This window comes from Pantherophis guttatus, chromosome 11 (assembly GCF_059756535.1).
Source record: "Pantherophis guttatus breed Tessera chromosome 11, ASM5975653v1, whole genome shotgun sequence".
NCBI classification, from domain to species: Eukaryota; Metazoa; Chordata; class Lepidosauria; order Squamata; family Colubridae; genus Pantherophis; species Pantherophis guttatus.
Genome location: NC_142073.1, coordinates 22,514,818 through 22,541,159, shown reverse-complemented (window position 1 = coordinate 22,541,159; position 26,342 = coordinate 22,514,818). Strand labels below are relative to the sequence as shown.

The window sequence follows — 26,342 nt, the reverse complement described above, 5'->3', positions numbered from 1 at the left end:
CATACATACATGTCTCTATAAAAATATGTACTCCATTATGGTTCCATGGTATTGGCCACTTTACATCTTTTGTGTATTTGGCAAGTAATCATTGTATCATCATCTATTTCAGTGTTTCTCAACTTTATCAACTTTTAGCATAAGTGGATTTCAACTGGCTAGGAAAATCTGGGAATTTGAAATCGACTCAAGTTAAAATTTGTTCAGGTTGAGAAATGCTGATCTATTTTAAATTCCAATCTGAGGATATCACAGAGGCAGGATTTTGACTCGTCCATCCAGAATTGTGCAAGGTTTTTCTTTCTTTTTTTTTTTTTTTTAAAAAAAAAGATCCTTACCTTGAGAAAATAATGAGCAAAAATGAATGGGAAGGATCTTCTGCATCCCGCAGAAAAATGAAGAGAAATTCATGGCGTTCTTCACCAACATATTGGACTCTGTTGAGTGTCCTCTAATATCTAGATCAGGGGTCTCCAACCTTGGCAACTTTAAGACTTGTGGACTTCAACTCCCGGAATTCCTCAGCCAGCAAAGTTGCCAACCTTGGTAACTTTAAGACTTGTGGACTTCAACTCCTGGAATTCCTCAGCCAGCAAAGTTGCCAACCTTGGCAACTTTAAGACTTGTGGACTTCAACTCCCAGAATTCCTCAGCCAGCAAAGCTGCCAACTGCCAAAGTTGCCAAGGTTGGAGACCCTTGATCTAGAAAACATAATAGCAACAGTTGATCATAACTGGAATATTTTGAAGGCATCTCTCCTGTTTCATTGTGAGGCTCCCCCGGTTAGCTTATCCTGTACAGGTAATCCTCGTCTTACAACCATTCGTTTAGTGACCATTTGAAGTTGCAACAGCTCTGAAAAAACGGGACTTAGGACCATTTTTCACATTTGCAGAATCCCTGTGGTCACTTGATCCAAATTCAAACGCTTGAAAACCGGCATGTGTATACGACGGTTTCACGTGATCGCCTTCTGTGACCTTCTGACAAGGAAAATCACTGGGGAAGCCAGATTAGTTTAACATCCGTGTTACTAATTTAACAACTGCAGTGATTCACTTGGCAAGACAGGTCATAAAATGGGGCGAAACTCGCTTAACAACTGTCTTGCTTAGCAACAGAAATTTGGGGCACAGTTGTGGTCATATGATGAGGACTAGATCAAGGGAGGTACTCATACCACTCTGTAAAGCCTTAGTAAGGCCACACCTAGAGTACTGCATCCAGTTTTGGTCACCACACTATAAAAAAGAAGTTGAGGCTCTAGAAAGAGTGCAGAGAAGAGCAACAAAGATGATTAGAGGACTGGAGGCTAAAAGATACGATGAACAGTTGCAGGAACTGAGAATGGCTGGTCTAGTGAAGAGAAGGACCAGGGGAGACAGGAAAGCAGTCTTCCAGTATTTGAGGGGCTGCCACAGAGAGGAGGAAGGGGATCAAGCTATTTTCCAAAGCACCCGAAGTCCAGACAAGGAATCATGGATGGAAACTGATCAAGGAGTGATTCAGCCTAGAAATGAGGAGGAACTTTCTGACAGTGAGAACAATTAACCTATGGAACAGAGGTTGCATTCGAAAGTTGTGGGAGCTTCATCACTTGAGACTTTCAAGAAAAGGTTGGACTGCCATTTCTCAGAAATAGTGTAGGTCTCCTACTTGAGCAGGGGGTTGGACTAGATGACCTATAAGGTCCCTTCGAACTCTGTTAATCTGTCTGACTCCCTGTAGTATTTGGCTGAAAAAAACCTGAAATGATACAAGGTGATCAACTTACAATATAATGTCCCCACCCACCGTAAGTGACTTACCTCTGTCCTGTGGACCAGCATCCATTTCCCATCATCCCCCTGTTTATAAAACTCTAAAAATGGATCTGATTTCCCGAACAAATCCTGCAAGAGAGAGGAGAGTAAAAAGCATGTAGAGGATTGTCAAATGATTTTGGTTCTTGGAAGCCGAAGCAACAGCCAACAGGTCTTGTCAATAGATCTTTTGGGACCCCTCCTTGTTGGCTCCCCTGCACAGCTCCGGATATATATTGTGATGGCTGAACGCAAGTTTGTCTTTCCCCAGTGCAATTAATGTTCTTTCAATCCCGCCTGCCTATTCACAAAAGAAAATCAATTTACGATCAAATAGAAATTCTCAAGATTGTTAATGAGAGAACAGCTTGAGTGGCAGTCACTTTGTCTGCTGCTGGAAGAATTACCCAACCCGGTATGTCCAAGGAAGAAATGAGACCGAGTGTGGGTGAAGTGTGAATATCCTCCTCACTTCAGAAAGGAGAACAGAGAGAGAGAGAGAATGAGAGAGAGAGAGAAAGAGAGAGAGAGAGAGAGAGAGAGAGAGAGAGAGAGAGAGAGAGAGAATGAGAGAGAGAATGAGAGAAAGAGAGAAAGAGGGAGGGGGAGGGGGAGAGAAAAAGAGGGAGGGAGGGGGAGAGAGAGAGAGAGAGAAAGACAGAGGGAGAGAGAGAGAGAGAAGGAGGAAGGGAGAGAGAGAAAGCGGGAGGGAGGGGGGGGGAGAGAGAAAGACAGAGGGAGAGAAAGAGAGGGGGGAGAGAGAGAGAGAAAGAGAGAGAGAAGGAGAAAGGGAGAGAAAGAGGGAGGAAGGGAAAGAGAGAAAGAAAGACAGAGGGAGAGAAAGAGAGAGAATGAGAGAGAGAGAAGGAAGAATGGAGAAAGAGAAAGAGGGAGGGAAAGAGAAAAAGAGGGAGGGAGGGGGAGGGAGAGAAAAACAGAGGGAGAGAAAGAGAGAGAGAGAAGGAGGAAGGGAGAGAGAGAAAGCGGGAGGGAGGGGGAGAGAGAGAGAAAGACAGAGGGAGAGAAAGAGAGGGGGGAGAGAGAGAGAGAAAGAGAGAGAGAAGGAGAAAGGGAGAGAAAGAGGAAGGGAGGGAAAGAGAGAAAGAAAGACAGAGGGAGAGAAAGAGAGAGAATGAGAGAGAGAGAGAAGGAAGAATGGAGAAAGAGAAAGAGGGAGGGAAAGAGAAAAAGAGGGAGGGAGGGGGAGAGAGAGAGAAAGACAGAGGGAGAGAAAGAGAGAGGGGCAAGTTTATTAAATAACCGTTCTAATCCTGTTCTGTTCTGTTCTGTTCTGTTCTTTCTGTTCTGTTCTGTTCTGTTCTGTTCTGTTCTAAGTTACAACGACACTGACAAAATGACTTATGACCATTTTTCACACTTAGGATCGCTGCAGCCTCCCCATGGTGACCTGATCAAAATCCAGACCCTTGGCAACTGATTCATATTTATGATGGTCGCAGTGTCCAAATGATCCCTTTTACAACCTTCTGACATGCAAAGTCAACAGGGAAGCCAGATTCACTTAACAACCATGCTACTAATTTAACAAGCGCAGGGATTCAATTCACAATTGTGGCAAGAAAGGGGCAAAATTCACTTAACAAATGTCTCACTTAGCAACAGAAATTTTGGGCTCAATTGTGGTTGTTAAGTTGAGGTCTATCTATATAGTCCTGCCTGGTGGTGCAGTGGACTAAACTACTGTTTAGCTGCCAGCTGCCTGCAATTACTGCGAGTTCAATTCTCACCAGGCTCAAGGTTGACTCAGCCTTCCATCCTTTCGAGGTAGGTAAAATGAGGACCTGGATTGTGGGGGCAATAAGCTGACTTTGTATAAAAAAGAACACCGCTGGAGGGGGGGCGCGAAAGCCCTACTAAGCAGGTATATACAAAAGTAGGAAGGCTATTGCTTAAAAGCATTGTAAGCCACCCTGAGTCTCCAGAGAAGGGTGGCATATAAATCAAACCAATAAAATAAAATCAAACTAATAAATTTCTTCAATTATTTGACTATCTCTTTGCCCAGTCTTGAATATAGCAATAGCACTTAGACTTCTATACTGCTTCACAGTGCTTCACAGCCCTCTCTAAGCGGTTTACAGAGTCAGCCTCTTGCCATCCTCATTTTACCCACCTCAGAAGGATGGAAGGCTGGGTCAACCTTGAGCCGGTCAGGATTGAACTGCTGACAGTCAGCAGAGTCAGCCTGCAATACTGCATTCTAATCACTGCCAACAATGGATGGATGGATGGATGGATGGGTGGGTGGGTGGATGGATGGAAGGAAGGAAGGAAGGAAGGAAGGAAGGAAGGAAGGAAGGAAGGAAGGAAGGAAGGAAGAAAGGGCAATAGCAATAGCCCTTAGGCTTATATACCACTTCACAGTGCTGTCCAGCCCTCTCTAAGCGGTTTACAGAGTCAGCCTCTTGCCCCCAACAATCTGCGTCCTCAGTTTACCCATCTCGGAAGGACGAAAGGCTGAGTCAACCTTGAGCCGGTCAGAATCGAACTGTCAAACTGTTGGTTGTCGGCAGTCAGCAGAAGTAACCTGCAGTACTGCAGTCTAACCACTGCACCACCTCAGTCCTTGATATATGACTGGTCATTGAAAAACGGTTCCAAGTTAGGGCAGCTTGAGCCAGTAAAGCACTTCTGACTGTTGTAAATCCTTCCATTGCTCCCTCCTGAGGTCACATGACTGCAATTTGCAATGTTTTTTGGCCAGTTTCTAGCACAACTTTGTTAATGTTGTTATTTGTTGTTTTACTATTTTAATGTGTGCTGATTTTAATGTTTGTAAGCAGGCCAGAATCATCTCTGATGATGGGTGGCACATAAATTGAATTACTGAATGAATGAATGAACGAACGAACGAACGAACGAACAAATATCATTCATATATTTTTTTAAATATTTTTAATTGGTTTGTTATTTTAAATTGGGGCCAAATTAATATATATCTTTTTAATTGTTTTTAATGTTTGTATTGTATGTTTTTTATCTGGCTGTACACCGCCCTGAGTCCCTCGGGAGAAGGTGCGGTATATAAATTCGAAATCATCATCATCATCATCATCATTATCATCATCATCATCTATTCAGAGCACATATGCAAACTTATGACTGCACGGTTCCCTTAACAACCACAGGATTCACTTAACAACTATCATAGAAATCAGTTGAAAAATCAGGTCCTGTTATGGGGGCCTCAATTTATCACTGCAATGAGCTACAATCAAAATTTTGGTCCAGTTGTGACAATAAGTCAAGGACTGCCTGTAATGTTGCTAACCCCACAAGAATACCACTCTTATTTTACACAAATATCTCAGCAGCAGAAGTCCCAAATGGACCCTCGATTTGTGAACCAACAATTAAAAATTACCCACTGGATATGCCTAAATTGTAATTACCCCCAGGTTAAGAACCAGTGCGGTATGAGAAAACAACTGGATTTGCAAAGTTAATAATAAACAACTGAGATAAGATGACCAAAAGGATTAATTAGTTCTCCCTACGATAAATGCCAACATTTTATCAGCTACTTCTGGATTTACGCTGGAAAACTATTCACTGCCCTCTTGGGTCTCCTAGTCTGCAATCCTGATTCCGTGTACTTATGCTAAATTGCATCACTGGGGATGAAGTGCTAAGTAATTAATTTTTAGGGCACGACTCTTCCTCCGTCTTGAAAGGTTTAACAAAGCAGGAGATCTGTCGAAAGTGAAACAGGATAATTTTTAATAGAAAGTTTTGAGAACTAGTAATTTACCTGCCATGTGAAAATGCCACTTGGCTGATTTAAGTAACCAGGTGTAATTTCCCCTATGCTCTCTCCCTCCCCTTCTCTCTCTCTCTCTTTCTCTCTTTCTTACTCTTTTTCTCTCTCTCTCTTTCTCTTTTTCACACTTTTCTCTCTTTCTCTCTCTCTTTCTCTCTCTTTTATCCTCTCTCTTTCTCTCTCTCTTTCTGTCTTACTCTTTTTCTGTCTTTCTCTCTTTCTTTCTCACTTTCTCTCTTTTTTACTTTTTCTTTTTCTCTCTCATTCTCTCTCTTTCTCTTTCTCTCTTTCTCTTTCTGTCTTACTCTTTTTCTCTCTCTTTTTCTTTCTTTCTCACTTTCTTTCTCTTTTTCACTCTTTTCTCTTTTTCTCTCTTTTATCCTCTCTTTCTCTCTCTCTTTTCTGTCTTACTCTTTCTCTCTCTGTCTTTCTCTCTGTCTTTCTCACTTTCTTTTTCACTCTTTCTTTTTCTCTCTCTCTTTCTCTCTCTTTTATCCTCTCTCTCTCTTTTTCTCTTTCTGTCTTACTCTTTTTCTCTGTCTTTCTCTCTTTCTTTCTTTCTCACTTTCTCTCTCTTTTTCACTCCTTTCCCTCTTTCTCTCTCCTTTATCCTCTCCTCTCTCTCTTTCTCTGTCTTTTTCACATACACGTACAACTAAGGTCGCTATCGTGGTGAATTTATTTATTTATTTATTTATTTATTTATTTATTTATATGTAAATTTATATACCGCCCTTCTCCCAAAGGACTCAGGGCAGTGAACAGCCAAAGGTAAAAACACAAAATACAAAATTTAAAAGCAATTTAAAATCAATTAAATAATTTGCACAAGTATCAAGCACAAAGGAGCAGGATCACACGTTAAGTCGATGAAGATTCTCAGTAATCTAGGAAGAATTATTTAAAGATTGAGTCATCGCAACTGGACTATTTTTTGTTGTCAGTTTGAGACGTTTCGCTGCTCATCCAAGCAGCTTCATCGATCAGAGCTAGCCGGTTAGGCAGCGATACATTGGACTGTACCATCTCCTACTACACCAACCTCAGGGGTATCGGCTGCCAACCTTATGCTTGCTGTGCTTTGCTGCTGGGCAGTGGCAGAAACTGCCATGGACTCTGGAGAATGATGGGAGGAATGCTTGGGAAATAGAAAGTAGAAGCTGTACTTCCTCAAGATGCTGCCTCAAGGCTTCCCAGCTGGAAGAAGGAAGGAACTGCATACCCACCTACGCTTGAAGTGACCGTTTTGAAATCATCTTGCTTGAATCTGATGGGTCAAAGGGAGGCAGTTAAGGGAGGCAAATGGGAGGCAGTTAAGGGAGGCAAAAGTTGAACTTGGGGATTTGGGCGTGTGATTCTCAGTTCTGGCTATGCAGTTCTGCAATACACTTGATCTCTAATAAAACTATATCTTTGGAGGCAAGGATTGTTTCTAGCTATAGCAGTGTTTCTCAACCTTGGAAGCTTGAAGATGGGTGGACTTCAACTCCCAGAATCCCCCAGCCAGCAGATGTGTCAAAGGGAGGCAGTTAAGGGAGGCAAATGGGAGGCAGTTAAGGGAGGCAAAAGATGAACTTGGGGATTTGGGCGTGTGATTCTCAGTTCTGGCTATGCAGTGCTGCAATACACTTGATCTCTAATAAAACTATATCTTTGGAGGCAAGGATTGTTTCTAGCTATAGCAGTGTTTCTCAACCTTGGAAGCTTGAAGATGGGTGGACTTCAACTCCCAGAATCCCCCAGCCATCTTCAAGCTACCAAGGTTGAGAAACACTGATCTATAGGTTGAAGTTGTGGGCAGTCTGAAACCCCCAGGGGTTTCCTCCCCAAAGTGCATTGCAATATCTCGAAGAAGATTCTCAGTACAGGTCATCCCCAACTTACAACAGCTCATTTAGTGACCGTTCAAAGTTACAGCGGCATTGAAAAAGGTGAGTTATGACCATTGTTCACACTTACGACCATTGCAGCATCCCCGTGGTCGCGTGATCCAAATTCAAGTGTTCATATATATGACCGTCACAGTGCCTTGGGGTTCATGTGCTCCCTTTTTGTGACCTTGCAACAAGCAAAGTCCATGGGGGTAGCCAGATTCACTTAACCACCCTATTACTCAATTAACGGCAGTGATCCACTGAACAGCTGTGCCAAGAAAGTCCTAAAATGGGGCAAAATTCACTTAACAAATGTCTCACTTGGCAAAAGAAGTTTTGGGCCTCCATTGTGGTCATAAGTCAAGGACTACCTGTAATCCAGGTAGAGTTGTTTGAAGATTGAGTCACTGCAACCGGACTAATTTTTGTTGATAGTTTGAGACAACATACATTAAGTTAAAGTTCAAAGAGTTGGGGCTCAAATCTCTAGACAAGAATCCGGTCTATTGGAGAGAGAGGGACGGAAGAGTAAGGAGGAAGGGAAGGGAAAGCAGAGTAAGAGAGAAGGCAAGACAGGGAGGAAGAGAGGAGGAGAAGGAGAAGGGAAGGGGAAGAAGAGAAGGGAAGGGAAGGGAAGGGAAGGGGAGGGGAGGGGCGGGGAGAGGAGAGGAGAAGAGAAGAGAAGAGAAGAGAAGAGAAGAGAAGAGAAGAGAAGAGAAGAGAAGAGAAGAGAAGAGAAGAGAAGAGAAGAGAAGAGAAGAGAAAGGTGGGGAAAGAAAGTTGGAAGGAGAAGAGGGAAGAGGAAGAGGCTAGGTTTGAGGAGAAAGATTGCTGTACAATTAAAAAAAGATGAAGTGGAAGAAAGGCAGCTCTGAACAAACAAATATAAATATATTAGGAAAAAGGATGAATTGTTAAAGAATAAAAGAGGACAAATATGTACAACTAGCAAAGTTAGAATTTAGGGATAAATGAAGGAGGTGTTTATATATGCAAGTATAGAAATATTGAGGTATATTCAAAAAAAAAGGGAAGGGGGGAAGACGATATTGATAAAAATTGTAATTGAGTAAAATGTATTGGAATTTGACTAATTGCATAAGATAAGAAATGACCAACACTCTGTTCCAAAAGAGAGAGAGAGAGAGAGAGAGAGAGAGAGAGAGAGAGAGAGAGAGAGAGAGAGAGAGAGAGAGAGAGAGAGAGAGAGAGAGGATGTGGGTGAAGGTGGGAGAGGTGAAAAGAAAAAACCCCAATAAAACTTGTTTAAAAAAAAAAAAGAATCTGGTCTATTGCTACTGCATGCAGGCATCAGTTGAGGACAGGGGATTCGAACACAGACCTTCTTATCCAGCTTCCTGCCGGCCATGCTGAGTGTGATCACCCGATTGTCCAATAACTCCTGGGCTGCTATCTGAAAAGCAAGAGGAGAAAGGGATCACTCTTAAGAATACCAGCCGTCGGATCCCTTCGGGGAGTCTTTAAAAATGCAGGAAGAAGTGCAAGAGAGCTTTTCCTTGGGAGAAAAATTCAGCAGGAGAAAAAGACAAATTAAAGAGTCATTATATCAGGGAGCAATGCTTTGAAAAGTAAAAAAAAAAAAAAAAGACTGCGCACCACAGCTGATCAACTGCCCCTCGTGTGCTGTTCTACTTACCGTATACCTCCTTTTGGCGTGCATTTTGCGCAATCACCTCGCATTTGGTGCGTGGTGTGGACCGCACATGTGCAGCCAGCGAACCGGTAGTAAACCGGGCCAGATTTCACTGCTGATGCAGCCCCCAATTCTTTTTACTGGCCCAATCAAGAGTATTGTGTGAACATCAGCACCTTGAGTGACCTTGAGGGAGTTTGCACTACCTTGTCAGCACAAGGAACCCTTGGCCTTCAAACTGGGGGAGACCTCTTGTGCGAGGATGTGAAAATACAGTCCTGGGACTTGAGTTTTGCAGGAGATGCTAGATTTGGGTGGCCCTAGTAGAAGGTAGTAGAAGCTGCCTGCGATTACTGCAAGTTCGAATCTCGCCAGGCTCAAGGTTGACTCAGCCTTCCATCCTTTCTAAGGTAGGTGAAATGAGGACCCAGTTTGTGGGGGCAATAAGCTGACTGTATAAAATATACAAAAGTATGAAAGCTATTGCTTAACACATTGTAAGCCGCCCTGAGTCTCCGGAGAAGGGCGGCATATAAATCAAATTAAAAAAAAAGAAAAGGTACCATTATGGTGATGTAGGTAGTCCTTGACTTTCAACCAATGGTAGATTCCTTCCAGTTCGGCAGAGCCGGTAGCGGTGACGATATGACGTCACCGAACCGGTTCTCTTTGTTCGGGAGCTGGGCCCTCCCACCCCCACCCCCTGCGTTATTCTTACCTTTTATTTGGCCCCACCCCCAATCTATTTGCTGCCTCCCGAGTCCCAGCTGATCGGCTAGAAAGAAAAAAACTGTTTAAACTCTTGCCGCGGGGCTTCAAAGGGCCGCCCTACAGCTGATCTGTGTTAAAAGGCAGTGTGGCGGTAGACCAGTGCGCTTGAAAAACAAATGGGTAGACTGGTGCCTCCAAGAACAAATGGGTAGACCGGTACAGCTCTGCAAGCAATTAAAAGGACCTGACCCAATTAGTTCATGGCCCTACTCACACGGGGGGAAACACGTTGGACCTGGTTTTTGTCTCTGGTCAGTGGCTGAGTGGTCTCGAGATAGGGGATATAGCGATCGAGCCCTTGTCATGATCAGATCACTCCTTCTTTCGCTTTGACCTTCGAACCACCACACCCCGCCGCAGGGAGGCGGAACCACCTCATCCAGGCGCCTGATGGACCCGGATAGGTTCCAGACGGAGCTTGGGCCATTTCCTGAGGCTCTGGCACACGGCTCGACTGAAGACCTAGTGGCTGTCTGGGATAGGGCGGCCGCTGGAGCTTTGGACTGGGTCGTGCCTTTGCGGCCTCTGACCCGGCGTCGATCTCACCTGGCTCCCTGGTTCACCGAGGAGCTGAGGGAGATGAAACGCCGGAAAAGACGCCTGGAGAGCAGTTGGAGGACCAGCCATTCTGAATCTGACCGAACACTGGTAAGGTCTCATATTAAGACCTACCTGGTGGCAATAAAAGCGGCAAAGTGTAACTATTTTTCCGCTCTTATTGCATCATCAGATAATCCGGCTGCCCTGTTTAGGGTGACCCGCTCCCTGCTCCACCAGGAAGCGCGGGAGGACCCCTTGGAGGGTAGAGCCAAGGACTTTGTACAATATCTGTATGACAAAATCGCTCAGATTCGGGAAAATTTGGACTCTGACTGGGTAGATTCGGGAGGGAGGATGGAGGCAAGTCTTGAGAATATTACCTGGGAAGAGTTTGATTCTGTGATTCCGGAAAATGTGGACAAGATACTGGGCAGACTGAGCGCGGCCACATGTTTATTGGACCCGTGTCCCTCCTGGCTGGTGCTGGCCTCTCGGGAGGTTACACGAGGTTGGCTCCAGGGGATTATAAATGCTTCCTTGAGAGAGGGTGTCTTCCCTGCCGCCTTGAAGGAGGCGGTGGTGAGGCCTCTCCTCAAGAAGCCTTCCCTGGACCCAGCAGTGTTGGCTAATTACCGTCCAGTCTCCAACCTTCGCTTCATTGCGAAGGTTGTTGAGAGTGTGGTAGCGCGACAGCTTCCTCAGTACTTGGATGAATTGGCTTATCTAGATCCGTTCCAGTCGGGCTTCAGGCCTGGATTCAGCACGGAAACGGCATTGGTCACATTGGTAGATGATCTCTGGAGGGCCTGGGACAGGGGTTGTTCCTCTGTCCTGGTCCTATTAGACCTCTCAGCAGCTTTTGATACCATCGACCATGGTATCATGCTGCACCGGTTGGAAGAGTTAGGGGTGGGGGACACTGTGTTGTGGTGGTTCTCCTCCTTTCTCTCCAACCAGTGACAGTCTGTGTTGGCAGGGGGGCAGAGGTCAACCCCGAGGCCCCTTGTATGTGGGGTGCCACAGGGATCGGTTCTCTCACCCCTTCTGTTCAACATTTATGTGAAGCCGCTGGGTGAGATCATCCGTGGTTTTGGGGTGAAGTATCATCAGTATGCTGATGATACTCAGCTATACATCTCCACCCCGGACCACCCCAATGATGCCCTTAAAGTGATGTCCCAGTGCCTGGAGGCTGTACGGATCTGGATGGGGAGGAACAGACTCAGGCTCAACCCATCCAAGACTGAGTGGCTGTGGTTTCCGACGTCCCGATATAGTCAATTGGTGCCATCACTGAGTATTGGGGATGAGTCATTGCCCACCACGGAGAGGGTTCGCAACTTAGGCGTCCTCTTGGACTCACGGCTGTCTTTAGAAGAACACTTGACGGCTGTGGCCGGGAGGTCTTTTTATCAGGTTCCCCTGATTCGCCAGTTGCGTCCCTTTCTGGATCGGGACTCGTTAAATACGGTCACTCATGCCCTCGTCACTTCACGCCTGGACTACTGTAATGCTCTCTACATGGGGCTCCCCTTGAGGAGCACCCGGAGGCTCCAGCTGGTCCAGAATGCGGCCGCGCGGGTAGTTATGGGAGCAGCATGGCGCTCCCATGTGGCTCCCCTCCTGCGCGAGCTACACTGGCTCCCTGTGGTCTTCCGGGTGCGCTTCAAGGTCTTAGTTACCACCTTTAGAGCGCTCCATGGCTTAGGACCGGGGTACTTACGAGACCGCCTTCTGCCACCAATAGCCTCTCATCGCCCAGTACGCTCCCATAGAGAGGGGCTTCTCAGGGTGCCGTCAGCCAAACAGTGTCGACTGGCGGCCCCCAGGGGGAGAGCCTTTTCTGTGAGGGCACCCACCATCTGGAACGAGCTCCCCCCAGAGATACAGAAGATTCCGGATCTGCGCACTTTCCGCCGTGCCCTCAAAACATTCCTGTTTTAGCAGGCCGGCCTGGCCTAACTTTCCCTTTATATTGCTTTTTGATTTTATTTTAAACTGGGATGTCTTGAATTATCTAGGACCAGAATGTTTAGTATATTTTAATTGTTTTTTTTTATTATTAACGTTTGTATTACATGTATTTTTATCGTTCATTTTTATTGTTCACCGCCCTGAGTCCCTTAGGAATAGGGCGGTATATAAATTTAATAAATAAATAAATAAATAAAAGCCTGGTAGACCAGTAGTTCTGCTAAATTCTAAAGAATTGTCACATGACCATCAAACCATGCCCACAAAATGATCATCAAACCACGCCCACAAAATAAGCCACGCCCTAAGAACCGGTAGTAAAAACTTTTAGAACCCACCCCTGCTTTCAACCATTCATGTAGTGGACCATTCAAAGTTACAATAGCAATGAAAAAAGTGACTTATGATCATTTTTCACACTTAAAATCATTGCGGCATCCCCATGGACCCGAAATCAAACTTCGGATGCTTGATTCACATTTATGACGGTCGCAGTGTCCCAGGGTCACGTGATCCCCTTTTGCGATGTTCTGATAAGCAAAGTCAATGGGGAGGTCAGATTCACTTAACAACCGGGTAACTAACTTAACAACTGCACTGATTCGCTTAACAACTGTGGCAAGGAAATGGGGATAAAACTCACTTAACAACTGTCTTGTTTAGCAACAGAAATTCTGGGCTCAATTGTGGTCGTAAGTCGAGGACGACCTGTACTGTGAGTCTTTTTGTTGTTGTCCTTGTGTATGATTTGCAGGTTGGAATGGAAACATCAGTAATAAATAAAAATCAAGCTGGCCTACCAACGGGGGCTAAAATCGGTGATCTGAGCCAGATGTACTTTGAATATCTTAAGTTTCTTTGGAGGAAATTAAGAGCTAAATATGACAACTCAATAACAGATGTTGGCAGGCGGAGACTGAGTCAAGCTCCAGAAAGAATCTCAATGCTCTCTTCAATTGGTGCAAATGACTAAAGTTTCCATAATTTATCTTTTCTTGGCGTCATTCAGACTCTTTTTTTTTTTGTAAGTACCACTAAATTCTCACACGGCTGCTTCCTTTTTATTCCCACACGTTTGCTTCTAAGCCAGTGTTTCTCAACCTTGGTAGCTTGAAGATGGGTGGACTTCAACTCCCAGAATCCCCCAGCCAGCGCTGCTGGCTGGGGGATTCTGGGAGTTGAAGTCCACCCATCTTCAAGCTACCAAGGTTGAGAAACACTGTTCTAAGCAAAGAAAGAGAAAAAAACAGAGATGGGAATGGGTACCATACAAGTAAGAGAAGCAGAGGCAATAAAGAGCCTTGGTAGTACAGGGATTTAAGGCACCCTGTTATTAAGCTGGTTATTAAGACCAGCTGCCTGCAATTACTGCAGGGTTCGAATCTCGCCAAGGCTCAAGGTTGACTCAGCCTTCCATCCTTTCTAAGGTAGGTAAATTGAGGACTCAGTTGTGGGGGCAATAAGCTGACTTTGTATAAATATACAAAAAGGATGAAGGCTATTGCTGAGCACATTGTAAGCCGCCCTGAGTCTCCGGAGAAAGGCGGCATATAAATCAAATAAAAAATAATAATAATAAAAAAAAATAAGTGGGGGATTTTTTTTCTTGCCTGAAAAAAAACAGAATTTCACGCACGGGAGACCAATCCATTATGGGCACGGAAAGTAGTACCCTACGCTGCCAACCATTTCATCATATTCGAATCACCATTAAATGAGTGCGCCTTTTGGAAGCGCATAAAAGCTAACAGAATTGTGCCAGCCCTCTAAAAAACAACCCAAAGCACAACATTGGATGATACTTTTATTGAGATTAACACAAGGTTGCATGAACGATCGTACAAGCTTTTGGGTTCTTCAGAATTTAACAATCTTGAGCTATTTTGCTTAAGATATTCTGATTAAGATGTTCCTCTATATTTTGAGTCTTTCAGGCTGTTTTTCTTTAACTGGGACCCCCACTTCCCATCACTCTAAGTCAGGGGTCAGCAATTTGCGGCTCTGGAGCCACATGTGGCTCTTTCATCCCTCTGCTGCGGCTCCCTGTCGCCAGTCGGCACCACAATTTTGAGAGGAGCTTCCAGTTGGGTGGGGGGGGGGAGGGAAGCAGGGCATGCCAGGAGGAGACTCTATGGCAAGGGGTGGGTTTTCAGGTCAGCCCACAATTGATAGGGTTAGAACTGGTAAAGGAAAAAGGACGCCATGCTAGGAGGAGACTCTATGGTGGGGGAACCGGACTTCCGGTCAGCTCCAGAATTGAATGGGGGCTTCCGGTTAGGACCTTTGGCTCTTTGAGGGTTTAAGGTTGCCGACCCCTGCTCTACGTATTTATATCTGATGGAACCCTATCCAAGACATCTGCCTAAAATATGTGAAGAACGGTTGCAGGAACTGGGCATGGCTAGTCTGATGAAAAGAAGGACTACGGATGATATAATAGCAATGTTCCAACATCTCAGGGGTTGACACAAAAGAAGAGGGAGTCAAGCTATTCTCCAAAGCCCCTGAGGGCAGGACAAGAAGCAACGGATGGAAACTAATCAAGGAAAGAAGCAACCTAGAACTAAGGAGAAATTTCCTGACAGTGAGAACAATTAATCAGTGGAACAACTTGCTTCCAGAAGTTGTGAATGCTCCAACACCGGAAGTTTTTAAGAAGAGATTGGATAACCATTTGTCTGAAGTAGTGTAGGGTTTCCTGCCTGAGCAGGGGGTTGGACTAGAAGACCTCCAAGATCTCTTCCAACTCAGATGTTCTATGTTCTGAAGGTTGCAATCAGGGCTACTGCATCAGAATCAGAATAGAAGCTGGAAGGGACCTTGGAGGTCTTCTAGTCCAGCTCCCTGCTGAAGCAGGAGACCCTACACCCTGTGAGACAAGTGTGGGGCTACTGGTCTGCTTGTACCCTGCATAGCTACTCTCCAAGAATTCTCCTCCTCTTTCCAGATCTTGCCTGGAAAATGTCGGCGTGTAGGTGGGGAGAGAAACAGATAGATAAAAAGAATGACATTGGCCAGGGCTGAAAATAGCTTTTTCCTATTAGCCACTATTTGCTTTCAAAGCGATCTGAACAAACTAAGTGAGTCACAGAGATTTTGCTGGTGGAAGTGACCCAAAATCAGCTGGTAATTGACTTTTTCTCTTCTTCCATTGTTCAGCAGAGGAAAATCTGAAGTTGGAAAGCAAACTTATCTTGGAAGGAGTATGCAGACACAGGAAGGGGTCTAAATATCCAGGGCCGCCTTATTTATCATGCTTCCAAGTCCACTGTTGCTAACTTCACCCGTGAAAAAATGGTACTCGGCTTTTTCCTCCTAAACGAATTTTCTATTTGCCAAAAGAGGAAATGCAGCAGGGTGAAATAAGAGAAGGATGCCAAGCCCTTGGTAAAAAAAATACATGTTTGAGGTAATTGCACAGTAGTAGACTCATCTGGACTGCAGCCAAAACATCATTGCTGTAATTGATTGAAAAACGGTTGATCTGTATAGAGAAGTTAATGGAGGCTTTATTCTAAACTCCTTGGACAGCAAAGGCAGCTCACAAGCAAGTACTGGAGCACATAACACCAGTTGCGTCGCTGGAAGGCAAAATCACAAAAGTGTGTCTCACTAGCTTTGGCCGTGTCATTGAAGGGGAATTCACTGGAGAAAGCAATTATGCTTGGAAGAGTTAGCGGTAAAAGGAAACCAGGAAACCAGGCTGTTGTGGCCCGCCAGCAGAGCTGGCAGCAGAGTTGGACAGCAAGGAGGTTGGGGAGGAACATGGGCCATTCCTGGAGTCTGGGGAAGGCTCTGATGAGGGCCCTGCATCGGAGGCAGAGAGGGGGCCAGGGTCGTCCGACAGTTATCAGCTGCCTTCGGAGTCGGACATCAGTGGGGCAGAAGAACAGCTGGAGCCTGTTCCCCATGTGCGAATGCGCAGAGCTGCCAGGAGAAGGGAACAGCTAAGGAACAAGGGCCGACTTGGGAGTAAAGACACAGGTGGACGGTGAATGGTCCCTCCCATAGGGAATAAAGAGGAGCGAAAGGGGAGGGGAGTTTGCAGGAGACAATTAGTTCAATTGATTAGGGTGAAGACCTGTTCCTGACTTCTTGCCAAGTAATTGCTGCTACAGCGTAGCGTTTGGAAGATATCGGCCTGGCAACTCTCCAAGCCTGATAGAGGTCTGTAGTTGTGAAATCTCATGAAAGAGCCTTGGTGGTGCAGCAGACTAAAGTGCTGTTAAGTAGCACCAGCTGCCTGCAATTACTGCAAGTTCGAATCTCACCAGGCTCAAGGTTGACAGCCTTCCATCCTTCCAAGGTAGGTAAAATGAGGACCTGGATTGTGGGGGTAATAAGCTGACTTTGTATAAAAAGAACACTGCTTGGGGGGTCGGGGGGGGCTGAAAGCAGGTATTTACAAAAGTAGGAAGGCTATTGCTTAACGCATTGTAAGCCGCCCTGAGTCTCCGGAGAAAGGGCGGCATACAAATAGAACCAATAAATAAATAAACCCTATTATTCTATGTTCTACAATTCTCAGAGTAGGTCTGTGGAGTCCTGAGCCTTTACTTTACAATCTCTGCGACTCCAAATGTCAGCCCCCTTTTAGCTAAATAAGGTTTTAAAAAAATAAAGAAACCTACTTCCGGAGCAGTGTTAAGCATGCATAAAACTGAGAAACCATGAAACGTATGTATATAAATAACACCGGAAACAACGGCTAAACTACATTTTAATATAGAATGCTTATCTAAATGGTAATCATCTTTAAAATGAAAGGCTAGAAACCCCAGCTACGAAACGCAACCTTTTGCCTGCCTGCAAGCTTTGGCACCACACTATTGCGCTCAAAAGCAGAGGCGCTGCGGAGAACATTTTGCAAAAGCTTTGGCAGCATCTTCCTTTCCACCCACTTCGCTTCTGTGTTCTGAACAGCACCTGTTCGGGGCAAGGAAACGTTCCAGCAGCCTTCTCCAACTGGCTTTGTCCAGATGCTGTTACTACTATCTCCAGCTCATCCAGCCAGCACCCCCAAGAGTGAAGATGGCCACCCTGAAATAAATGTCTTTATTGCAGCATCCAATCTGAGTCAGTCACCTGGACCAAAAGTTTGTTCTTTCAAGCTCTGGGGCTCATGCTGGAGCCCAACCTCAGGGAACTCTCTCTCTCTCCAGAATATGCACACTGGATCGTTTCATGCATTGTGTTTATATGGTGCCTGGTTGCATGTGGTTTTTAGTTGTTAACTAGGATGTCGCCAGACCATCAGACCCAGGATCCGAGAGGGAAGTGGGTCAAACTGAGTTTCTTCGTGCTGTGGCACCCCTGTTGAGGCCCGAGACCGGATGAAGTGGGTGGTTACAGCAAGATCTGTGGCAGCCCCACAGAAAGCGCAGCCTGAACTGGGGGAGGTGGAGAATCTGCCAGCCCTCTCTCTCCGCTTGCTTGCCCTGACAATGCTGGCTTGCGCACACAATGCAAACCACCTACGTGCGCTGGCAGCTGCTCGGCTGCACTGCCTCCTTCGAGCACGGGTGATCTCTAAGCAGATCGCCGTTTAGCTGCCCATTTCTGTGAAGCCTGCCTGCCTGCCTGCCTCTCTTGGCAGCGGACTCGGGCACAGGCATGCCAAAGCCGTTGCCTTGGCCAAGAAGAGATTTCAACAACTTTGCTCAAAGTCAGTTTCTTCGCCGCCCTGCCCAGCTCTCAACCATTTTAACAGACTAATATAACAGAGTTGGAAGGGACCTTGGAGATCTTCTGATCAAGGGGTCTCCAATCTTGGCAACTTTTAAGCCTGGAGGACTTCAACTCCCAGCTTTGTTGGCTGGGGAATTCAGGGAGTTGAAGTCCTCCAGGCTTAAAGTTCCCAAGGTTGGAGACCCCTGTTCCAGTCCAACCCCCTGCTCAAGCAAGAGACCGTATATCAGGGGTCCTCAAACTTGACATCTTTAAGACAGGGATGAAATCCAGCAGGTTCTGACAGGTTCTGGAGAACCAGTAGCAGAAATTTTGAGCAATTCGGAGAACCAGTAGCGGAAATTTTGAGTAGTTTGTAGGACCGGCAAATACCACCTCTGGCTGGCCCCAGAGTGGGGTGGGAATAGAGATTTTGCAATATCCTTTCCCCAGGAGTGGAGAGGGAATGGGGATTTTGCAGTATCCTTCCCCTGGAGTGGGGTGCGAATGGAGATTTTGCAGTATCCTTCCTTCAGAAGTGGGGAGGGAATGGGGATTTTGCAGTATCCTTCCCCTGGAATGGGGTGGGAATGGAGATTTTGCAGTATCCTTCCCCTGCTACACCCACTAAGCCACGCCCACCAAGTTACACCCACAGAACCGATAATAAAAAAATTTGGATTTCACCATTGCTTTAAGACTTGTGAACTTCAACTCCCAGAATTTTTGGGAGTTGAAGTCCACAAGTCTTAAAGCTGCCAAGTTTGAAGACCTCTGCTATATATCATCTGTTATAAACATCTGAGTCAATGGTTGTGCAAGCTCTTCTTAAAAACCTCCAGTATTGGAGCACCCACAATTTCTGGAGGCAAGTTGTCCGACTGGTTAATTGTTCTCACTGTTAGGAAGTTCCTTCTTGATTCTAGATTGCCTCTCTCCTTGATTAGTTTCCATCCATTGCTTCTTGTCTTGCCTTCTGGTGTTTTGGAAAAGAGGGCAACCCCTTCTACCCTCAAATACTGGAACTTGTCCTTCTTTTCTCTAGACTAGAAGTACCCAATTACGGCAACTGTTCAACCCTTCCTGGGGAAGTTATAGAGGAGCACCACTCCAGCTGCAATTTAAGCCAGAGGAGTCTCCAAAGTTGGCCGCTTTTAAGACTTCTGGACTTCAACTCCCAGAATTCCCCAGCCACTCCCAGAATTCTGGGAGTTGAAGTCCATGAGTCTTAAAGTTGTCAAGTCTGGAGATATATGATAAGCCAAAATGGGGTCCATTCGGTCTTCAAGGTTTCAGCAGTTTGCAGCCTTTGAAAGACTCAAGTGGCGGAGCCTTAGCAGTCTGTACAAGTTTAGTCCTCACGTAACCGAAGTGAGGCAATGACTCAACGCCTAGACAGCAAAGCGGTTAACCGTATTTAATGTTAATTTTTTTAAAAAGAACAAAATGACTTTTCTGGCCTAGTCTACTTTCTGGAAAGGAGGTCATGCTGAGAGTAGGGTTTGGAATAGGCACGGGTCCTCTTTTTTTTAATCTCTGCTTTTATTTTCCCTTTCCTCTTCAGCGTTTCCTCCTTCAGCCCAGTGATGAAATGTAAAATTTGTTACTACTGGTTCTGTGGGTGTGGCTTGGTGGGTGCGGGGTGGCGGGGTAATATGACTGGATGGGCGTGGCCAACTTTTTTTTTTTTACTTTTAAAAGCCTCTGCCAATCAGGCAACTCAGCTGGGATCGTCAGAGGCTTTGAAAAGCATTTTTTTCTACAACCTCTTTGGCCGAAGAGGTTGAAAAAAAAATGCTTTTAAAAGCCTCTGATGATCCCAGCTGAGCTGCGCGATCATCAGAAGCTTTTTTTTTAACTTTTAAAAGCATTTTTTTCGGCCAAAGAGGTTGTCGAAAAAATGCTTTTAAAAGTTAAAAAAACAGCCTCTGATGATCGCGTGGCTCAGCTGGGCATCTGTGGGGGGGGCAGGGATTTTTGCTATCAGTTCTCTGAACCACCCGCCGCCATCGCTACCGGAGCGGGTGATCCGGTCCAAACCGGGAGCATTTCACCCCCGCTTCAGTCCTTCTTTTTGCTTTGCCAAGCTTCAACAGCGCCTTGTAATTGTCTTACCATTTGCATTTCCTTGGCTTGCTTTAAAAAAAAAAAAAAACGAAAAGAAGAAAGAAAGCTGTCCCCATTTTTCATTCTTTATACCGTGCTGTTTTATCATTACGCATTATTACTTGATGTTATTGTTGCTTTTCGGGAAGCAGGCTCATTACGGAATCATCTCGAATGAGAGAGCAGGAAAGAAATCAAATAGTTCTTGTCTCAGAGTCTTTATTATTTTTCCAGGAGAGGAAAAATCTCCATTTAAACTCCTACTACTTTGGAGAAAGCCCCGGAGGAATGGACCATTAAGAGAAGCCGTTTGGGGGGGGGAGTGCTCGGAGGGGCAAAGCAATTAAAGCTGAAATCAGAAACTCAGTGGCTCCCTCCAACCTTTTTGCCTGGAACCAAAGCAGATCTTCTGAGTTGGCTCCAGGTCCATCTCTTAGAGGAACAGCTGGCAGAAATCCAAGATTTTCTTGAAGACACTACTTCAAGCCACATTTCATAGAATCATAGGATTGGAAGAGACACTGGAGGCAGAGGTAGGTTTTAGCAGGTTCTGACCAGTTCTAGAGAACTGGTAGCAGAAATTTTGAGTAATTCAGAGAACCGGTAAATACCACCTCCACCCCCATCTATTCTCTGCCTCCCGAGTCCCAGCTGATCGGGAGGAAATGGGGATTTTGCAGTATCCTTCCCTGCCATGCCCACCAAGCCACGCCAACCATGCCATGCCCACCAAGCCACACCCACAAAACCAGTAGTAAAAATTTTTGAAACCCACCACTGATTGGAGGTCTTGTAGTCCAACCCTCTACCTAAGCCAAGCATCTTTATTTCATAAAGGACAAATGATTGTCCAAGCTTTTCTTGAAAACTTCCAGTGATAGAGCATCCACACCTCTGGGAGATGAGCTGTTCCACTGCTTAGTAGTTTTCCTCACTGTCAGGAACTTCCTTCTTATTTCCAGATTGGATTTCCCACTGATGAGTTTCTACTCATTGCTTATCCTGCCCTCTGATGCTATGGAAAGTAAATTGACACCCTCTTCTTTGTGACAGCTGATCAAGACAGTTATCATGTCATCGTCATCCCCGAATTCTTGTCTTCGATAGGCTAGACCTCCCTCAACTGTTACGATTTAGCTTCCAGACCCCTTAACATTTTTGATGCTTTTCTATGCACCCTTTCTAGAGTCTCAGCATTGTTTTTGAATCATGGTGAAGAGAGCTATACACAGCATTCCAAGTGTAACCTCACTTGTGCAGTATAGAGCGGTACTATCACTTATTTATTTATTTATTTATTTATTTATTTATTTATTTATTTATTTATTTATTTATTTATTTATTTATTTATTTATTGGTTCGATTTATATGCCGCCCTTTTCCGGAGACTCCGGGCGGCTTACAATGCGTTAAGCAATAGCCTTCATACTTTTGTATATACCTGCTTAGTAGGGCTTTCGGCCCCCCCTAAGCGGTGTTCTTTTTTATACAAAGTCAGCTTATTGCCCCCACAATCCGGGTCCTCATTTTACCTACCTCGAAAGGATGGAAGGCTGAGTCAACCTTGAGCCTGGTGAGATTCGAACTTGCAGTAATCACTTCTTGTGATCTTGATGCCATCCCTCTGTTTATTCAGCCTAGGATTGTGTTGGCTTTTCTGGCAGCTGCAGCACATTGTTGGCTCATACTTAAGCGGTGGTCCATTAGGACACATAGTGGACGTCTAGATCCCCTCTCACAGGTACTACTGTTGAGCCAAGTATTGCCTATTCTGTAGCACAGCCTTCCGGGTTGAAAGAGTTAGCAGTGACATCACCATTGCCCAGGAAGTTGCCCAATTGGGAGCTCCTTTCATGTCCCTGGTAGGAGCCAGAGCGAACCTGGAGCAAAGGATGGGAGTTCAACCAGAAGTGGGTTTCAGCAGGTTCTGACCAGTTCTGGAGAACCGGTATCGGAAATTTTGAGTAGTTCAGAGAACCGGTAGTAAAAATTCTAACTGGCCCCGCCCCCATCTATTCTCTGCCTCCCAAGTCCCAGCTGATCGGGAGGAAATGGGGATTTTGCAGTAACCTTCCCCTGGAGTGGGGAGGGAATGGAGATTTTACAGTATCCTTCCCCTGGAGTGGGGTGGGAATGGAGATTTTACAGTATCCTTCCCGTGCCACGCCCACCAAGCCACGCCCATGAAGCCATGCCATGCCCACCAAGCCACACCCACAGAACCGGTAGTAAAAAATTTTGAAACCCACCACTGAGCTCAACCCGGCCCCATGGCAGCACTCAGGTCTCAAACGTAGACTTGCTAACTTCATTCCAACGTCCTAACCATATGAGCCACCATGCTCCTTGCCTATCCTCTACCTGTGCGTTTGGTTATTTTTTGCCTGCCTAATGTAGCATCCATCTTTTCTCATTTGCCTTGAACCAAAGTAGATCTTCTGAATTGGTTCCATGTTGGAAGTTTTCAAGGAAAAGCTGTCAGAAATCTGAAATCTTTTTGATAATTTGTCTTCGAAGGTTCATCCAACTCAAGATGAGAGCAGCAGGAGGTCTGAAGGTATGGATTCTCGGTGGGCACTTGGACAAATGCCTTACATGCAAGACTACCCAGACTCTGAATCCTTCAGTTTAAAACTGGAGGGGCATAGGCTGAAACTTAAAACAGACGCTGTTGGTAGGGCACTGCAACTCCTTCATTCATAGTAGTGGGGCCAATCCGCCAAAGTCAACTGCAATGAATCAGTGAATGAATCAAGTTGAGTGAATCAAGTGGTTGTGTATTGTACACTTACAAAAGCTCTATTCATTCAACCTCACTGACCTCCTTTTGACAAATGCAGCCAAGTCTTCTTCCCTCTCTGGTTTCTTCCAGGAGGAGGTCTCAAAGGTACTTTTTCCAAAGGCAACTGGACTTCCTTTGTTTTTTCTGGAAGACATTTTGCTTCTCATCCAAGAAGTGTGGATGAGTGAATGGGTGTGGGACCTTCTTGGAACTGCTGAAAGGACACCCATTTTGCACTATTCAGGTGACCCCGAGGGCATAGATAAACCTCCAGTAGCCTCGACGACTCTCAGAGAGACTGCAAACGATCAGATGATTGCAAGGAATATACTGTATTTTTCGGAGTATAAGACACACTTTTTCCCCTCTAAAAGAGGCTGAAAATTTGGGTGCGTCTTATACTCCAAATGTAGCTTTTTCGAACCTTTTTTTCAGCCCTAACCAGGCGCTAGAGAGTGAAGCGATCTTCGTGGTTTGCCTGCTTTTCTCATTGCTTCTCTCTCCGAAGATCAGTTATGCTTTAGAAGCTGTTTTTTATCCATAAGCAGGGGATAAAAACCAGCAAACTAATGTGCTGAAGCTGACCAGACTAAGGACGCTAGGCAGATGAATACCTGGTAGACAGATTTTTTCCCCTATTTTGCTCCCCCAAAACTAAGCTGCGTCTTATACTCTGGTGCGCCTTATACTCTGTTGTGACCCAGGCCCAAGTAGTTAATATTAAATGTAAACAGTTCAAAAACAAACAGACTTTATTAGAACAGCTGAGAATTAACTCATTCTCAGCGTAGTCCAAACTAAATTAAAGCAAATTCTTCAAAACACCATTCCTCACTTTATCACCGACCTTGGGATAATTAGGCAAACTGCCAAAGGCTTTTTTTGGCAAAAGTTCAGAAGCAGAAGACTCCGACAAGAAATAAATGCAGCAAGACAAGAAACAAATCTATCAACGTTGTTTTCTGACAAAGAGGCCAAGAGCCCTTGCTGGTCTTTTAAGCCTTATGGGAGGGGCCAATCATCTCTTGGCCTTACTCCCGAGTCGTCCTCTCTGCTTTAGCTACTCTTGCCTTCTGGCAGCTCTTCTCATACGTGCACTAGGAACAGGCTCCTCCTGTTCCTCTGCCTCTCTGCTGTCAGCCTCTGGAGGCTCCAAAGTCCGCACATCACTCCCCGATGGCCCTGGCCCCATCTCTGCCTCCGACGCAGAGCCCTCATCTGGGCCTTCCCCAGCCTCCAGGCCTGGCCCATGTTCTTCCTCAGCCTCATCGCTGTCCGACTCCGCTGCTAGCTCCGCAGGCTGCTGGCGGACCATAACATACTCTGAAAACTACGGTAAATCAATCCATTCTCTACCATTCAGTTAGAACTGAAGAAGCTTCTCGGATGAGACAGGAAATGTCTTCAAGGAAACAAAAAAAAAAAACAAAGAATCACAGTTGCCTTTTGAAAAAACACCTTTGGGACACCCATGACCTGGATGACCGAGATCCTCCGTAGAATTCCAGGAGAAGGCTTTCTTCAACTACGAAAGAGCAACAGTGCCATTGTTGGCCAAGCCATTTGCAACCTGTTACAGCTGGCAAGACATCATCCCTTCAAGGGTTGACCTGATTCCGCTCTATTCCATGGGGATCATTCTTTCGCAACCTTTCCTACTTGATTGCTGACCAACTGAGTGCCGAGAGAGACTGAATGGCACCAGGAGAGTTTTCAGCAGCACCAACAGCAGGTTGGCTACTCAACAGGTGACAGTCAAATCAGAGCAAGTTGTAATTTGTAATCATGAGGCAGTCATAGAACCCAGCTTATTTTCTTCCATATAGCCCCTACACACAGCCCTTTGACAAAGAAACTGCTCACAGCAGGAGGAGGAGCAGTAGTTCCATCTTTGGTATAAAAATTATTTGTGATTACATTAACATAATCTCGCTAGACTTCTGTGAACTGGTTGTCCTATGTGTGGCTCTTTCTCCTGTCTCCTTGGATCATTCCCACACAGACAAATTTATGGGGCAATATAGTACGGTCCCCTTTGGATTAAATGAAGAATGGACAGCCCATAAGATTCTCATGGTATCTGAGATGGTATAGGTTCTCCTGCTTGACCAGGGGTTGGACTAGAATATCTCCAAGGTCCATTCTTATTCTATTCTATTCTATTCTATTCTATTCTATTCTATTCTATTCTATTCTATTCTATTCTATTCTACTCTACTCTACTCTACTCTACTCTACTATCACATAGCATCGCATCCCATCCATTCCCTTCCCTTCCGTTCCCTTCCCTTCCCTTCCGTTCCATTCCATTCCATACCTTCCATTATCCTATCCTATCCTATCCTATCCTATCCTATCCTATCCTATCCCATCCCATCCCATCCCATCCCATCCCATCCCATCCCATCCCATCCCATCCCATCCGTTCCATTCCATTATTCTATCCCATCCCATCCCATTCCATCCATCCATCCATCCATCCATCCATCCATCCCATCCCATCCCATCCCATTATCCTATCCTATCCTATCCTATCCCATCCCATCCCATCCCATCCCATCCCATCCCATCCCACCCATTCCATTCCATTCCATTCTATTCTTAATGGTGCTTTGTGAATCTTTGTGAGCTTATTGCCAGTGCCTGGAATTTCTGCATTTCATTGCCATCCCTTTTTCCCATTCTCTCCTCTTCCTATCTCCCACCCCCAATTACAGTTGTTTTTGTACCTATATCCACTCCTTTGAAATAAGTCACAACCCTGCTGACAAGGGGATTGACACAATTTTCCCCAACCAGAATCCCTCCAGATATGATGGGCCATACAAACAGGTCATTCTCCAGCACATCTGGAGAGTAGGATCGGCCCAGATGTGAGCCAGAGACTCCACATCACTCCCAGGCTCAGGATTCCCTCATCAATGGTCCTCTGTAGCAGAAGAAACACAATTCCACCAGAAGAAGACTTGGAAAGCTCAACTCTGTGATGGCCAAACCTGAGATCAGCAAAGCACATAATTAAGGCCCCATTAAGGTTGTCCACAGAAATAGCAAAATAACCATCTTTTGGCTCATTGAAATCAAGCAGCCAGATGGACCTGCCATATGTTTTTTTAAAAATGGTTATTTTCCACAGTCAGTGCTGGAAATCACAAGTCCTGGGCCTTCAAGTCCTCTTTCTTTAGAGAGAGATTTTGGCAAAGTTCATCACAAATGTTGAGCTATGGCAGGGGTGAAATCCAGCAGGTTCTGACAGGTTCTAGAGAATCAGTAGCAAAAATTTTGAGCAGTTTGGAGAACCGGCAAATACCACCTCTGGCTGGTCCCAGAATGGGGTGGGAATGGAGATTTTGCAATATCCTTTCCTGGAGCGGGGTGGGAATGGAGATT

The 26,342-nt window shown here is 45.4% G+C and overlaps 1 protein-coding gene across 4 annotated transcripts in view; it reads right to left on the bottom strand.

The window, feature by feature from the left end:
- The window catches only part of CPNE2 (copine 2), a 160,621-nt gene that overhangs the window by 49,084 nt on the left and 85,195 nt on the right, over window positions 1-26,342 (bottom strand). For all 4 annotated transcript variants that reach the window (XM_060681547.2, XM_087877007.1, XM_087877006.1 and 1 more), the window contains exons 5-6: window positions 8,801-8,872; window positions 1,810-1,893 (exon numbers count right to left, since the gene is read on the bottom strand). In XM_060681547.2, the coding sequence (XP_060537530.2) occupies window positions 1,810-1,893; window positions 8,801-8,872 (156 nt within the window). The remainder of the gene's footprint in view (window positions 1-1,809; window positions 1,894-8,800; window positions 8,873-26,342) is intronic.